This window comes from Ochotona princeps, chromosome 6, assembly GCF_030435755.1.
Source record: "Ochotona princeps isolate mOchPri1 chromosome 6, mOchPri1.hap1, whole genome shotgun sequence".
NCBI classification, from domain to species: Eukaryota; Metazoa; Chordata; class Mammalia; order Lagomorpha; family Ochotonidae; genus Ochotona; species Ochotona princeps.
The window spans coordinates 54577802-54594508 of NC_080837.1; the positions used below are offsets into that span (position 1 = coordinate 54577802).

Consider the following 16707-nt stretch of genomic DNA (forward strand, 5'->3'; position numbering starts at 1 on the left):
CCTCCTCATGGTTTTGCCTGTTCTGAACACCAGGATTTGACTGGAACATTCAGTTCATCCTAGTCTTCATGAGTTTTTTTAATGAAGTATTCTGAAAATTACAACTTCCTGAAAAAAGATTTTTTTTTTTTTTTATGTGAAAGAGGGAGAGGTGGGTAAGCTGGGGAAAAGGATTGATCTTGGCATTTGCTGACTCACTCCTCAGATGGTCGTGATTGACAGAAGTGCATCAGGCCTAAATCAGGAGGCTGAAACTCCATCCAGGTTTCCCAAGAAAAGGCAGGGACCCAAGAACTGTAGCCATCCTCTGCTGTCCCAGAACCACTAGCAGGGGGCTAGATCAGAAGTGGAACTGCTGGGACTCAAACCAGCGCCTTTGTACAATGACTGTGTCTTAACTCACTGCACCACAGTATTGGCCTCAAGTTCCAACTTTTTTTTTTTTTTTTTTTAAGGAAGTTAAAGGAATCGAGAAGCAGCTGTATGGGATCTTTATCAGGTGGTTATTTTGTAGAATGACAGATTCCTTCACCTCCACTGTAGTAATAGTGTGCTTCTTATCTCTTACTAAACACTCATTATTTAACCTAAAATCTTAACAAAATCCAGAAAATGCAATCTTAGGAACCCTAACTCAATTAAAACTGTACAAGTGCAGAGGATATCAATTCAGGTATGTATTGCTTGCTGCACTTGGAATCTTAATTAGTTAATTCATCCTTCTCCCTCCTCCATTTTGTCCTGTTACTACTCTTCTTTATCCTAATCCTCATTATCACTATTTTTCCTGCTCCTTTTAGTTACTTTTCTTACATACGTTGTGGTGATGTAAATGGCCTTCTTCCAAGAATAATAATAATAATAAAAGATAGGAGCCAGCATCTGGAATAGTAGTTAAGATGCCCGTGTCTCACTTAAGTGCCTGGGGTTCCCCTCTGCCTTCAGCTTCCTCTGAACGCAGACCCTGGGATCAGTCAGGCCATGAAGGCTCAGGGAACTGGGTCCTGAAGTTCATGGGGGACCCTGGACTGAGTTCTGCCTCCTTGGCTTTGACCAAGGTGGGCTGTTGAAGGAACCAAGGAATGGAACAGCAGATGGGGACACACTGGCTTTCTGTCTCTCACTCATTCATGTTTATACAAATAAAATTAATTGATAATTAATTAATTGAGCAGGTATGTCTTCATATATGTATGTGTGTGTTTAAATATAGAGTACCCTTGGTTTAGGTCAAATTTCTGTACAGATGAAGCAAAGTTTATGAATGAAAGATCCTGGGATGAGTGCATTTAATTCAAAATTATTTCTGGAATTGCCAACTTTACATTTTAACTCAATGGCCTACTCCTTTTGATTTTATACTTACTTAGAAATAATTATAATAATTACTTAGAAATATTACCTGAATCCATCTTTTTATTTTAAAGATTTATTTACTATTTTTATTGGAAAGTCAGATATACAGAGAGGAGGAGAGACAGAGAAAAAGATCTTCCGTCTGATGGTTCACTCCCCAAGCGGCCGCAACAGCTGGAGCTGAGCCAATCCGAAGCTAGGTGCCAGGAGCTCTTCCAGGTCTCCCAAGCAGGTGCGAGGGCCCAAAGCTTTGAGCTGTCCTCAACTGCATTCCCAGGCCACAGGCAGGGAGGCAGGGCCTCCGGGATTAGAACCGGCACCCATATGGAATCCCAGCGTGTATAAGGTGAGGACTTTAACCACTAAGCTATCGTGCCGGACCCCTGAATCCATCCATCTTTTTAAAAAATACCAAGCAAACCTTTAAGAGAAAACAGAAATAAAAACGACTGTTTAATTGAACATTATTGGCTTTGCTGGGCTATGATCAGAGAGAACTTTTGACCCAGCAATTTCCTATATGCATATATATTTTTTCCAAAAACAACAGTTTTAATTACATAAGTATTTTAAGGTCTTTCCACTTGGAAATTTTTCTGACTTTCTTACCCCAGGGGTATGATTATTTTTAGTTATTTTATTAATCTGAAAGGAAGAATAACAGAAAGGGAGGGAGACACACACACAAATACACACCCCACACATGGGTATCTTCCATGTGCTATTTCATGCCTACAACATCCAGGACTGGGCCCAGCCAAAGTCAGGAACCGTTAGCTCTAGCCAAACGTCCAAAGTGATTGAAAGGAACCCAACTCCTTGGACCAAAATGTGTTTCCCTTTCCATGTGCATAGATTAAAAGCAGAACAGTCAGGATGTCAACTCTCACACTCATATGAGATTTACATGTCTCAAGTGCAAGTTTACTCACTGCTGCACAGTGCCCATCCAACAGTACACTGTATGGTTGATCTTGAATCCTGGGAAATGGAGGTTTTACTGCAGATGTTGTCAGAATTTAATCCAGATAAGGGAGTGACAACAGAATACTTATTAAATATGAAAAAAATGGAAGTCTCAATTGACTGTTTTCTAATGGACTCTATTAGATAGTCTCTGGTATTAGCATTGAAAAATGTTAAGAATCACATGAATTTAAAAGGTTTGTGTACATCCCCGAAGTTTAGTTTTATCCTATGGAAACTTTCTACTCCAACTATTTTGTTGAACAAAGGACTTCTTCACTCCTTAGGTACTGCTCTAAGTTTTGTCACTTTTCAGCCTTGGATTTTTAAAGCCAAAAGACAGCTTTTAAGGATGATGATGTCATGGAAGAGCAGTCTGAGTTGCAGGCATCTTTTACGCTTAGGTCCCAACAAACATAGCACAACCCCTGTGTCCCAGTGTGAGTCCCAAGGTTTGGGACCCTTGTGAGCAGTCTGTGTGGCCAAATGCTCAAGTCAGCCAGAAGGGTATGGAGAGCATCTGGGAATGACTAGCTCAGTCTTTCGTTAACATTTTTCAGAGTGCAATGGCAGTTAAGATAGTATTTGAAATTAATATACTATTTGATTAGACTGATTAATTGCTCCTACTGCTGAAGATGTTAGCATTCAGTGGCCATGCAAACCAGTCATTAGTACTTCCTTTATCAGCAAGCAAAGAATAAACAGAAATTCTAATAAAAATTCATCACAGTAAATGTGCTCCAAACCTAAGCAACTGTGATGACCGCCAGTGCATTAGAACTGCTGTAACATTGGCAGCAGGAATGATTTCTGTTAGAAAATTTAAAAAATATCCCTTAATGAATGTTTACTTTGTAACCATACTCTTTTAAACTTAAGTAGGCCATACAGATAATCTCTTACATATCCAGGATAATAAAGTGCTAATGGATATTTTATACTTAATGTGTTTGTGCAACATGCTTTAACTATTAGTTCTAGGAAGGACTGAGGACTTAGGACAGTTCTGCTAATGTGCTGCAGGTGAAGATTCTCCTCACTACTGAGGGATAAAAGAATCATGGCCTGGTTTTACACCAGACACTTCATGGAATTCTGAAATGACACTCTCTGCTTGGCATGGCATGAATCCTTTTCAGTTGTCCTAGGAAATTTTAAGGGATGGTCTCAAGGCCACACCAGGGCAGTTCTGTGTACATTCAGAATCCCAGCTGCCTGCTGCTGACTGCCTCCTCAGTGCTTCAAAGTTGTTAGGTCAACTAATACTAGTCATGATCTTGAAAGATAATAGTACCATCCCCATCTTACATACTAGTTCTCAGAAAGGACAAGTCATTTGCCCAAGGTCAGTCCTTGAACCGGTCTGCTGTGTCTAGAGTTGTGCTCATAGTGCTGCATAAACTAAACTGCAATGTTTCTCTGATTGTACTTCTGCCTGTGAGTGAAGTTTTCAGGGCCTGCCACCTTTCCTGCATTGGAAACAAGTTGTAGATATAGAACAGTTAAACAAGTATGAAAAAGGAATCTAGACAGTATCCAGGATCCCGACTAACCCCTGGGTCCCAGAATGTGTGAAACTCTTTCTAAAACGGAGAAAACCAGTAGATCAAACAGAGTGAAAGGCAATCTGGATTACATGATCCTTGGGAAACTGCAAAGCCTTCAGGTAGTTCTTGTTCTGGTACTAGACGGGGAACTTAAGCAAGGTATTTTTGGCTGTAAGAAATAGGGGGCAGGACTGGTAGTGATAACAATTGTTACCAGTGATCAAAGTGAAATCTCTGCCTTGAGGGAGACTAAGACAGGGACTGAGAGAACTCTCGGGAATGACCCTGGGGCACTCAGAGTCCAGCAAGATGTAGGTGAAGAAGTCAGTCAAGTGCTACTCCTCTGGGATCTGTTTGGGAGCCGGGCTAAGTTCTGAAGAGACTGCGCCCTAGAAGGGAAGGCAGGAGGAGGAGCAAGTGCTGTAGTTGGTAGCCTCTGGCTAGTGAATGACGGCCTGGGAGCTAAAGTCCCCAGGCTAGAGCAAACACAGAGGCAAAAGGGAATTTCCCCTGTTTGACTGCAGATGCTATTCTATTATGGACTCCAGAACTAAACTAATGTGAGGATGAATGGATCTCAGGTGATGTCATTAACTACTCTTCCTACCTTCATTTCTCAGACAGTCTTATCTTCACCCAAACATATAAAAGGTAGAAGAATCAGTAAGAAATGGTTCATGCCACAAATTGCATTTTGACTATAATCATCTTACATCTTAATCTATGTTATTGCCTTAGTGACAAATTACTATTGATAGAAAATTCTATTTCAATCACTTCTGGATGTTAATCCAGAGAGGAATAGAGTTGGTAATTACAGTGTCTTGTAGATCCATGCTTCAGGCAGTTTTCTTTCCCATTTTTTTTCCAAGAGATTTTAAATGGATAAAATTATCTTGTTTCTGTTCTTTAATTCATCTCCTTTTTCTACCCTTCTCCTACACAGGAAACTTTGAATGTGATTGATCCTGGCTTGATGGTCCTAAATGGCATGAGTGAAGATGCCCTGGAATGGGATGAAATGGACATAAGTAACCAACTAATTAGTTTGCATGAAGAAGCCAGTGACCTTGGTCAAGAGCCCCAACCTGTCACAGCTTCCTTGAAGCCTGAAGAAACAGGCAGTGAGGACCCTGGTTATGAAGAGGAGGCAGGAGACCATGGGGTGTCTCGGTATGCTTCAGATGTTACCGCCCCCTCCAGCCCACACGTTTACCAGGTGTACAGCCTCCACAATGTTGAACTTTATGCAGACAACCACATGCCATTTCTGAAGAACAATTCAAAGTTTGCCGGCATTACACAACCTAGTGTTTTAACTAAGAGTCTCAGTAAAGACTCCTCATTTTCATCCACCAAATCACTGCCAGATCTCCTAGGAGGTTCCAACTTGGCAAAGCCCTTTTCATGCTATGGAGGAGACATGAGTCAGAACTCAGGCAGCGAGAGTGGCATTGTCAGCGAAGGCGACACAGAAACCACCACCAACTCTGAAATATGCTTGCTCAGTGCAGCAGATAGGTCCCCAAGTAACCCTGAAACTGAACATCTGGACCCACCAATGGGAGAGGCAGTTAACACGTTAAAGCAAAAATGTAAAGATGAGGAGGGATGCATGAAGCTTCCAAGCAGCTCTCAGTCATCCATTTCACCAGTGGGTTGTGTAAATGGAAAAGTTGGAGATTTAAACAGTGTTACCAAACATACCCCTGATTGTTTGGGAGAAGAATTACAAGGAAAACACGATGTGTTTACATTTTATGATTACTCATACCTCCAAGGCTCAAAACTCAAATTACCAATGATAATGAAACAGTCACAAAGTGAAAAAACACATGTGGAGGATTCCCTCCTTCGTGGTTTTTATTTTGATAAAAAATCCTGCAAATCTAAACATCAGGCTCCAGAGTTACAGCCAGATACATCTCCCCATGGCAGGATTTTGGCAAGTGCATCCCATGAGACGGATCGCAATTCATATAAAAGTGGTGATATAGAGAAGACGTTTGCTGGCATCCACAATGCCAGACAGCTCTCCGTTTTATCTCGTAGTTCATCTGTTGAGTCCCTTTCTCCAGGGGGTGATTTATTTGCCATGGGCATCTTTAAAAATGGCAGTGACAGCCTTCAGCGAAGCACTTCTTTGGAAAGTTGGTTGACATCCTATAAAAGCAATGAAGATCTTTTCAGCTGTCACAGTTCTGGGGACCTAAGTGTGAGCAGCGGCTCAGTTGGTGAACTAAGCAAAAGGACATTAGATCTCCTGAATCGTCTGGAGAATATCCAGAGTCCCTCAGAGCAGAAGATGAAGCGAAGCGTTTCTGATATCACTCTCCAAAGCGGTTCCCAGAAGATGTCCTTCACTGGCCAGATGTCACTGGACATAGCCTCCTCTGTCAATGAAGACTCGGCAGCCTCTCTCACGGAGCTCAGCAGCAGCGATGAGCTCTCTCTCTGCTCAGAGGATATTGTGTTGCCCAAAAACAAGATCCCAGAATCGAATGCATCCTTCAGGAAGCGCCTGAATCGTTCAGTGGCTGATGAGAGTGATGTCAATGTCAGCATGATCGTTAATGTCTCCTGTACTTCTGCTTGCACGGATGATGAAGATGACAGTGACCTCCTCTCCAGTTCTACACTCACCTTGACTGAAGAAGAGCTGTGTATCAAAGATGAAGATGATGACTCCAGCATCGCCACAGATGACGAAATTGATGAAGATGGCCACCTGATGTCAGGGCTGGACTACATAAAGAATGAATTACAGACCTGGATTAGGCCTAAGTTGTCTTTGACAAGAGACAAGAAACGATATGATGTCAGCGATGAAAGGAAAGGTAACAGAGCTGTGAGTAGTAATGAAACAACCAATCCCTCCAGCACCCTCAACATCGAGGCCCTTCTAAATGGCTCCATCAAGAGTCTCTCTGAAAATAATGGAAATGCTAAGAATTCATCCCATACCCATGAGTTAGGGACCAGGGGAGAAAATAGGAAAAACATTTTCAAAATTAATAAAGACCCATATGTGGCTGATATGGAAAATGGCAACATTGAAAGTACTCCAGTGAGACCAAAGGACAAACTGAATGGGATTTCAAAGGGATCAGAAAATCTCAGCTCAAATGGGGAAAAGATTGCAGAGAATGATCCTTGTAAGTGTAGGGATAATTCAGGTGATTCAAATATTGTTGGAAAGGAATTTGTGCCCCAAACCATAAGCCAACTTTCAAAGGAATGTCCAAATCACCACCATTTTGAAAATCAAAGTGCCGATTCTACTCCTACAGAACAGATTTGCCCAGAAGTAGCTTTGGAAGTCTGCATTAACAACAGACAAGACTGTGATGTACGGAAATCTTCATCTAATGACATTCCAAGTTTGGATGTACTTGAACAAAATACCACCGAAGAAAATGCTTCTATCAGCGATGGCACTTCCTGTTGCAACTGTGAGCCAGATGTTCTCCATCAGAAAGATGCTGAGGACTGTTCAGTCCACAACTTTGTTAAAGAGATCATCGGCATGGCTTCAACAGCCCTAAAAAGTAAGTCCCAACCTGAAAACGAAGTGGCTGCTCCAACTTCATTAACTCAAATCAAGGAGAAGGTGCTGGAACATTCTCATCGCCCTCTCCAGCTGAGAAAAGGGGACTTCTATTCCTACCTATCTCTCTCCTCTCATGACAGTGATTGTGGGGAGGTCACCAGTTATGTAGAAGAGAAAAGCAGCACTCCATTGCCACTGGACACCACAGACTCTGGCTTAGCTGTAAAGGAAGACATTGAATGCTTCTTTGAGGCCTGTGTTGAGGATGGCCACGATGGGGAGGACCCTTGTGCTCCTCCCAGTGAATCCCCAGCTCCCAGGGAAGTGGCACTGCCCTTAGAAACAACATCAAGCTCTTCTACAACCAGTGATACTTGTCTCTTAGCTGATGATGCAGACATGTTGGCTTCTTCAAGGTCTCCCCCTCAGAAAGAAACTAACATTAGAAAGGAAGTGGACGATTTACCCCAGACATCCCAAAGCTATACAGGAAGCTCAGAGCTGACTTCTTCAAGACGAGGCAATGAAAAGGGGGATTCAGGAAAAGCAAGTGAACATGGAGTTCCAGAAGAGCATAATGCTGCTGCAGCCAAACCTGAAGTTCGAGACCTCTCCTTGCAAGGAAATCAGACAAAACGCAAGGCTGCTTTGCATCCCAGCCCCAAAGCTTTAACATGCAAAGAAACTCTTGTATACCTTCACGAAGAACGACACAGAAATATGCATAGATAGAATGTATCCCCCTAGCATGAAAATCATCTCATTGAAAGGTATGTATAGTCCCAATGCCATATATATATGACATACACACACATGTATATATAAGTATGTGTGTGTGTATAATGATTGAGTTTCAGTCAGCAGAATCATGACAGGAGAGAAAAGAAATCAGAGTGACTAAGTGTCACTGGGGTTTATCTAAATAAGACTTTTAGGTCAAAGAAATACTCCCAGCAATGATAGCAAATGTATTACGACGACAGGGAGGAGCGATGAAAAGGGACAACTTAGTGACATTGTCTTTATTATATCATTCTTGGAGGAATACAAAATTTAAGGAAGTAGCTAACTGAATTACTTTGGGTTTTAAAATTCTTCCATTTGGCGAAGGGTGGGGGGAGAGGGGTAATGGGGAAAAAAGGCTATCCAGATGTACTTGTAACCCATGATCAAAGTACCTTACAGGAATAATGCTCCCCATTTCAGCTGCCTGAGCCGATCTGCTCCGTTCTTGTGCAGAGAAAAATGGAGAGGCTCCAGGCTGCCTCTCCTGGTGCAGACCATCCATTTGTATTTCTGTCTTAAGTAACTATGATCACATGTGCTTCCCCAGTGGAGGCTGTGCTGTCATAGTTCCTAATCATGGCCATGTCTGAGGACCAGCAGAGGATGGGAAAGTTGATGTTCAAGAAGAGGCTCCTATTTACCCCCACACACAGGTCGAGAACAGGCACCAAAAGGAAATGAGGAGAGAATCCACGACAAGTTAATGGCACCTTGATAAAAACAGAATTTTTGAATTTTCCTGAAATTGACAGGCTGATTTCCATCAATTTTTTTAAGAAAGCCATTCCTCTCTTCATATTTAATAAGACAGCTATTGATTGGTAATTCCAACATGATGATGTGGCTCTACAAGTGACAAGAAGATCCTGTTATTTCCCATTTCTGAGACCTGGTGATAAATATGCTTTCTCAATCAAGTTTAAAGAAGGAAATTTGAGCTTTCAAATGTGGAAGTCATATTTCACCAAAGTGTGAGGTGCCAAGTGCCATTTCACCCCACCCCCGCTCCAGCAGCTTAATGCAGTAACCTAAACTCGTGCTATAGGAAGTGAATTACAGAAGCAATCTAGCCTAATTTGTTAACTTATTCAAATAACAGTTATTATACTTAACTATGCTAAAGATTATCTTTTTTGTGGCAGATTGTTTATTTTTTGATGAGCCTAATTACTGATTTTCTAAAAGTAATTTACATTTATTACAAATACATCTTTTAAAATGTGACAGATAAATGTTGTTCCCATAATGTATTATGAAAAAAGTTACTATTTAAAAACACATTATTTAATTTGAAAGATGAATGGCAAACATCATTATTTTTTTTCCTGCAACACCTGTGCCCTAAGCTCATTAAAATGTGTGATTCTGTGTAGAGCTGCTAGAGATGAAGGGTGTGGGGGAGACTCTATACCATACATATACCCTAAAAATAAACTCAGTGTGCAAAATTGAAAAATGACATTCTTCCAACTATATAGCTCCATTAATTTTTCTGTGTTGCTGGCTATGTTGAAATGGGCTAGGGGTGAGAACCAAAGTAGGAGAGAGAGCATTGTACTTTCTGTGACTTCTGTCCACCCCATAACCACACTCTGCATCAGTATGCAGTAAAACTACCCATTACAGGAGAAGAACTGCCACCCCAGAAGCCACTTCAAAGCAAGTCCTCTGAGAACCAGTCACACTGCTGGTGCTGCCAACCTCCGCGGAAGGGCTGGGAGAGCCTGGCTGATGCTGTTGTCTAAAAGGGGATAAAGGCACTTGAAAGCAACACCACTGGGAAGAAGACATGTGATGGTGACCCTCTAGCCTCCAGTGGTGCTGCGGATCTGGAGCCAGAACAGCCCCTGAGTACACCAGCCCTTTGTAAGCCTCTGCGAATCCCTTCCCTCTCTCACATAGACACAGAATTGAAATGAGCTGTAAAGGCTGAGCGGCTCCATCTTTGGACGTGAAGGAAGCAGATGTGCTGATGGATCTGTGGAGCCCTCACATTTTACAGCAGAGACAGGGTAAAACTGTCAGCCAGTCTACCTGCCAGGCAACAATATTTTGTTGAGCCTCTGCGATGGCTGTCCTTACTCTGGGTGAAGGAGGAGGCCGCCAGATCTCACTTCTGCAGAACTCACATCGCCCCCAAGTGACTTGTCCTCAGCCTAGAACCATTAGAATAGCCATAATTACTGCTCTGATTCACCTGCTTTTGTTTGTTTGCTTGTGTCCAGTATCTTATAGACTCCCGAATTTTCTCCAGTCATTAGCATTGCATACCTGTGTGTTAATGTTCGTGTATTTTTAAGCACTACCAAGCCAGACAAGTCATCTAGTCTAAAAAAGTGACCATGCCTTTAATAATTTATATTAAGATTACATAATAAAACTATGTGCTAACTATGATGTTTTGTGTTTCTAGAAACTCAATGTAATTATTATTATATTTTAGAAAATTAAAAAACCTGGACTTTCTAAAGCTATTTGAAAATCATAGCCAGGATATTTCTTTTATTAGGACAGTAAAATTTATCAATGGCCACTGTTAATTTTTTTCCCCATAAGTACATTCTCAGATGATAAAGTGAATATAATGCCTTCCAGAAGGAATGTAACTTACAATAGTGGATGCAGTTTGCTACAGTCACAAAAATTTTTGAAAAGGTTTTTTACTTACGGCATTCTCATTAAAAGCCTGCTGAAACTGTTGGAGAAGCTTTAACGGGCTCCGACAGTATGCATTTGCACTGATTTCCAGGCACACTGCTGTGCTTTTCACTATTTTCATTTATGTGTCATGTTCCTATAAAAATAGAGAGGTCAGTTACAGCAAATCACATCAAAGGAAAGGTAACTGGATGGAGGCAGCTCTCTCTGCCTCATTTGGAGGAAGCACATAGTGCATTCTGGAGTGCCTCCTAGGACCCGCCTAAGAGATGTACTTTGCACTAATCTTTCTGCTCTATTCCAACAGTTATTTCTTCATAATCCTCATCGTAAGCCTCTGATCTTTGATGAATAGTTTAACCCTTAACTTGAGGCTGGAAAAATCCCAGTGGTATAAAAATTTAACTCATCACATGCAGCCCGTGAATACTTTCTTCCCTCTTTTTTTTCTCTATTGGTTTGGGGTTTTATGTGACTGTGTGTGTGTGTGTGTGTGTGTGAGAGAGAGAGAGAGAGAGAGAGAGAGAGAGAGAGAGAGAGAGAATAAGTGAGTTGGGGGAAGATGGGGGGGTTGTATTTACTTATAAAGTACATATTTCCTTTGGAACCTTTTAATTTTTTTGCCTTTCCTACTTTATTAGTCTGTAATTGCAATAGTTGGTGGCCTATAGATTTTAAATGCTACTGCTTGGTTTTGATAAACTGAGAAAACTCAAAAGGCAAACATTATCCTGTATAAAACAGAGATCCTTATATTGTTACTTGGCTTAACACTAAATGTTTGTTGTTGTCCAAAGCTGACCAAGCTGGCTTAAGAAACTACCTTTGGTGTTTGTGTGCTAAATTTTCACTAGAAAATACAGGTAGACTCTTGTAAAATTTACCATAAGATCACTAATAAATTAAAGGTTCTGGGGACTATGATTCTCCAGCTCTGCGGAAGACCTAGACCTCCTGTGTCAAATAGCAAAGGTTTGATGGAGCAGCCCCTCTCTCACACACACACACACACACACACACACACACACACACACACAAACCCCTTGCTTCAGCTTATTTGACCTACCTGTTTTCGAATGGGCCCAGTTGAACGCATTGATTATCTAGAGAGAATGTAAATGCCAACATTTGGTAAGACCCGACTTGGCTCACCTAAGGATTCCCTTTTCTCCAGCCATATTTTGAATGAGTTGCATCCTCAGCATTGGAATTATGCTCTATGTTTTCTTGCATTTTACTGTACCATATTACTTGCCTTCTGTTCCTGTCCATCTCCCCCTGTTCTTGATGATTTTTTCTCTCTCCCCTCACTTCCTGTGGCTCACATACAAATTGCAAGATTGTAGAAAATGAGAGGGATACAGAATAATACATAGTTGCAGAAGGACAGTAAAGCAACCTGATATGAGAATTCAATTTAATTCCAGACAAGCAACTGTTTGCTTTTTTGGAGAGCTAGCCAGAAGAGCCTCAGTGACTGTGCCCTGCATTGCCCAAACCTGGAATTTAGGTGATTTGTTTCCATGTGACCACTTGCTTTCAGCCATTAAGATGATTTGGTTTGGAACAAATTTGTATCCGAGCAATCAGGTGTACAAAAATAATTGGATCAATCTCATTTCCACAATGCTGGCTTTACCTCAGTTGGAATACATTACTAGATTAGCTTAAAGCCCTCGTTATATCCTTTCATAGTCCAGGAGCTCAAGCATTGGAGATGATCACAGTGTAATGAATATTACCAGCAAATTTTTGTGTGATAGTGGGATTGCTCAGGAGCACAATAACATCACTGACAAAGGATGAAACTTGAGGGCCCAGGCTATCAACCTGTGAATCCTGAATTTGGTGGCATCGATAGTCCCATGGCTTTTTTTATGGAAGTATGAGCTATATTGAGTATACAGAATTGAATTAACAGGCAGAAGAGTGGACAGATTATAGAGAAAAGTTCAAATGGCTTTTCTTGTTTTGCTTGAAATCATGTCCTTAAAAAAACAGTCTATGCATGTGTCACATCTGTCTTGAATGGTTTTGTCAGTAATGTGAACCTGAGGTTATTAAAATGACTATGTATAGTTTAAATCTCATTTCATTTCGGAAAATTAGCAGGGGATCCCGACATGGCTCCGCCTGCTCCCCACAGCCTTGCTGGGTTCCACAAAGTCTGTGATTTTGCAAATGGAAAAAGGTATTTCTGAAACCTTCTTCTACCACTGTTTTGTGTCTTGTAGATAAGCCTGGCTGCAACTCAGGGTGGCCTTCTCCTCCAGCCTTGGGCTGGTCTCTGGTTCCAGCACGTTGTCACTGCCGCTGGTTACATGGACATCCCGAGATGAAGCTTCCTCCCGCTGCTGTTTGTCCCATAAGCCTTGTGATCTGGATGTGCGCGCTGGTTCTCCTGAGGTGATCGTCTTTGAAGTTCCTCGAAGCTGCTTGTTCTCCTGTGGACCCCCATCCCAAGCTACCTCTATCGACCTCTTCCCTCCTGCCAGCCTATTTTGTTGGCCTCCTCCCCACCCTGTCTGCTCTTTAAACTTCTGCAGTTCACCAAATCGATGGTCCATTCAATTCAGTTGTCTGGAATGTGCCCCAACCCCTCAACAGTTATTGACCGATTTCATGTTTCAGTATGGAGTTCCTTATGGTGTAATGCCTGTGTTTATTGAAAGAGGTTTACCTCGAAAGCCAGCATTTGATTTGATTGGAGCATAGAGAAGAAATACTGGTTCCCCTAAAATTAAACAACTTTTAAAAGCGCCATTTTATTTATTTTATTTTAAAAATAATCTATGCAGCACTTCAAGAAATAACTATATGGTGTTGTATATTATAAACTGGTGATATTCTATTAAATTATGAGCAATGTTTTCATTTTTTATGCTTCTTGAGATGGTAATGAGAAAAAAAGTTTTTTAAAAAGTGTGCCTTGCTGTATTTCTTATACCATTTATTAAAAAGCTGCTTTCATGGTAAAATTATGTTGGTCTGGAAGGAGGAAATAGCAAGGTTAAGATGTGTGAATAATTTCTGTATATATGAATAACCAACTGCGAACATTAATGTATAATGACAGTATAAAATGCTTTCATGTTTGTGATGTCTAGTGATGTGGAAAATATAAGCCTTAAATCCATTAGATTGCATGGTAACTAAAATTGGCATAATAAACATAGTTTATTGGGGGAAAAAGGAAAATTAGTGATCTCTTCTACCTGTGTTCATTGCCAAATTGTTGCATCCGATTCTGGAAAAAAAAATGTAACATATAGCAGCTTCCAAAATATCTGTATTGCATAAGAGGCTTAACAGTAATTAAACTAAAGACTAGACATGAAGCCTTTATGATTTTCCAAATCTTCTGGTCACTATTAAGACCTTGGAATAGTAAGTAATGAAACAACACTTCATTAAGCCAGTAAAACTTATATTGTGTGTTTAATTTATACTCATTAGGCTTAATGTTGAATTTGAGGCTATCTTTTATGTGTAGAAGTTATTTAAAATCAGTATTTTGGATGGGTTTGATAGAAGGACAGCATAAAAGTATTGAAAATTTGGCTGTTATTTTGATTTAGACTAAAGGTTTCAGGTATATTTATTCTGTAGAAAAGGATTAGAGAAATATTCCATTTGGCCTTCACTGACTCTTAAATGCAATTTTAAATTTATGTCCTAAGGCTTACTAAAGTGCCTGGCACACAGTAAGTTTTCAATAAAAACATGCTGAATGCAACTATTGAATTAGAAAACACTGATGACATCTCTATCTCCTGAGTTGGAAAGTCCTATCCCAAAACATAACTGTACGGCAATACGAAATCACACGGTACATCAGAATTCAAAAAGGGAAGGTATGCCGTGGGATCCTGTAGTCACAGAAATGACAATCATTCATCCAGCAGATAGTTGATAAATACCTTCTGTCTGCCAGCTATCATTCTAGATGCAGGGTGGAGTGGTGCTTCCCAAGGCTTGCCTACGTGAGGATGAAGCAAACATGCCAACAAAATGTGGCAGTTGTCCTGGAGGTGAGGAAGAGAGACAATGTAGTGAGAGACACGTCAGGAGAAAGAGCAGTGAGGTACAAGGAGGAAGACAAAGGCTAAGAGAGAGTGGCGACTTAGATGATAGAATATTAGCAGACTCTGTTGCCGAGGTAATAGGAGAAAAGGCGACGACAGGACCTGATGAAGGATGTTTTTCAAAGTTGAGCTGGAGCTTTGGTCTGTATTGGGCTAGGTAGTGAGGAAACTAGGTGAAGTCTTTGTTTTGCACTTGATTTTATCATTAGAAGTGTCTTAGCACTACAGCAAGGGCCTTTAAACCATGGTTATCTTTAACCCTACCACTTCAATAGCTATTTGTATTTTTATACCCCTTCTAATCTTTGTCATTTCTAAATGAATGACCCAATATAGTTTTTAATTAGGCAGTAATCTTTTCCAAAAGGGGTTTTAGGCTGACATCTAGATGCAGTACTCATGAAGATAATCGGGATTGGGGAGGGAAGAGAGTAGAGAAAAGCGTCTAGTTAGAAGCAACAGTAGAAAAAAACTAGGTTTGAGATGATAGGAAGTACACAGGGACAGGGCCTAGGATGTAGGAGAAGAACGAGCCATAGAGTGTTTGGAATACCCAGGCGTGTTGTGGGCCTCTGTCTTGCCCTGCATTCCTAGGCACTCTCTGTTGTCTTTGAGAAGTAAACCAATGTGCAGCCTACTATACCTGAAGACACAACTGATCACAATGTTCTACTTACTTGTTACCTGATCATAAAAGACCTTAAGGTATTGACAGCATTTATTACATTCCTGCTTAATGCCATCACCAAATTTGCAGAATCACCTTCAGGTTTATTGAACAATGTCTTTACAAGTTGGAAAAGATGGAATCTTCTCAATCTCTCACCCTTCAAAGCAATCACACCAACTTCTGCTCTACACTTCCAGTGGCAGTGGTTTGTGTTCAGTTAAGGCAACTGGTCAGCTGGACATGTCTGTCAGTTCTTTCTTAGGTTGCTGAAGTCTGTGGAGTGCCTGGACCCCGTCTGTAATTTTGCTGTCTAGTTTTCGTTCTGTCTCACTAAGCAGCTCAGTATTTTGACTCTCTTTCTCATGGTAGCTTTGAAGGTAACTGAGGCCAACAACTCCTCTCACTGTCACTGTTCCTTCCACTACCCTTCATGATTTTCACAGTTCTACTGACTGAATGTTAACAGACAGAATCCTTGGCCCTGAGGAGCTGTCTTTATCATCATACATGTAGAAAAGTGCTACGTTTTCTCTAAATATATATTCAAGATAAATGTTTATTCTATTATTGTACATTTCAATAAATAAATAAAGAATGAAGAATTCATGACTTCCTTCAGTGGCCCATTCCAGTGCCAGAGTCATCTTGAACTTGTTCAGACATTGAATCCAAATTTCACATGTATCCATATGAAACAATCTGCCTTTATTGCTTTATGCATTTGCTCAGTCATTCAACAAACCTTCATTGAATTGCTGTGGGTGTGAACTGCTGTTTGGCATCAAAGACAACTCCAACGAGCTTACAGTTTTTCTCCTGAAAGTGCCTTTCATATCCTTGAATAGAATGATTAAGACTTTGCTCCAAATTAAATGATGACCCCATTTACTTTGATGCTTCTCCAGTTTCTTGCCTTCAAAAAAATCTGAGTAAAATAGTACCCAGAATGATCTGTGGATGACTGTTGGGAGTGAATCGGTTTTACTTCCAGGGTCAAAAGTCTTTCTCAGATTTCTGATCACCTAAACATGCTTCTGATAAAAACTGAACTTAGAACTTTTGATTACCTAAGTTTGATGATTTCCT

At 40.7% G+C, this 16707-nt stretch overlaps 1 protein-coding gene across 4 annotated transcripts in view; it reads left to right on the forward strand.

Moving 5' to 3' along the window:
• The window catches only part of AKAP6 (A-kinase anchoring protein 6), a 555986-nt gene extending 544699 nt beyond the window's left edge, over positions 1-11287 (forward strand). For 3 of the 4 annotated variants that reach the window (XM_058666317.1, XM_058666316.1, XM_058666318.1), the window contains 2 exons: positions 4819-8192; positions 10111-11287. In XM_058666317.1, the coding sequence (XP_058522300.1) occupies positions 4819-8154 (3336 nt within the window). In that variant the 3' untranslated portion in view covers positions 8155-8192; positions 10111-11287. The remainder of the gene's footprint in view (positions 1-4818; positions 8193-10110) is intronic. The other variant, XM_058666319.1, reaches the window with a different exon arrangement.
• Positions 11288-16707: the final 5420 nt, after the last annotated feature.